Raw genomic sequence first — 371 nt, 5'->3', positions numbered from 1 at the left:
GCTCCGTACCTTCCACGGTTCCCTCTGCTCCGAAGAGGTCACGGCCATGAGAGAAGAGACAAGAGGGAGGGAGGTCAGTGTCGAACCAGGCTGTCTGTCCCCCGAGCGAGTTCGCCGTTGTGTGCTTACCTTCCTGCTCCCTGCAGGGCCAGCGGGGCACGTGAGCAGTGTGCGTGCACACCCTGCACACACACGCACTTGCACGCACACACACGCGCACCCACGCACTCACACACGCACAGCCCCGGGAGGTAAGTGTTGGATCGGCTGGCGGCCACCCTCCCAGGGTCTGTCCAGCACAGGGCAGTGGGCGGGACACTGTCAGGGGGAGCAGGGATCCAACGTGCAGTGACATCACTAGGTTCCGTGTC

General features: G+C 63.9%; 1 protein-coding gene across 1 annotated transcript in view; it reads right to left on the bottom strand.

Annotated features, from left to right (window-relative positions):
- The window catches only part of LOC105310162 (troponin T, cardiac muscle-like), a 9403-nt gene extending 9283 nt beyond the window's left edge, over positions 1-120 (bottom strand). Inside the window, exon 1 of the mRNA XM_023526600.1 lies at positions 10-120. Within this exon, the coding sequence (XP_023382368.1) occupies positions 10-48 (39 nt within the window). The 5' untranslated portion in view covers positions 49-120. The remainder of the gene's footprint in view (positions 1-9) is intronic.
- Positions 121-371: the final 251 nt, after the last annotated feature.

This window comes from Pteropus vampyrus, unplaced genomic scaffold (assembly GCF_000151845.1).
Source record: "Pteropus vampyrus isolate Shadow unplaced genomic scaffold, Pvam_2.0 Scaffold1309, whole genome shotgun sequence".
Classification (NCBI taxonomy): domain Eukaryota; kingdom Metazoa; phylum Chordata; class Mammalia; order Chiroptera; family Pteropodidae; genus Pteropus; species Pteropus vampyrus.
Note: the sequence above shows the minus strand (reverse complement) of the source record. Positions and strands in the feature narration are given on the sequence as shown.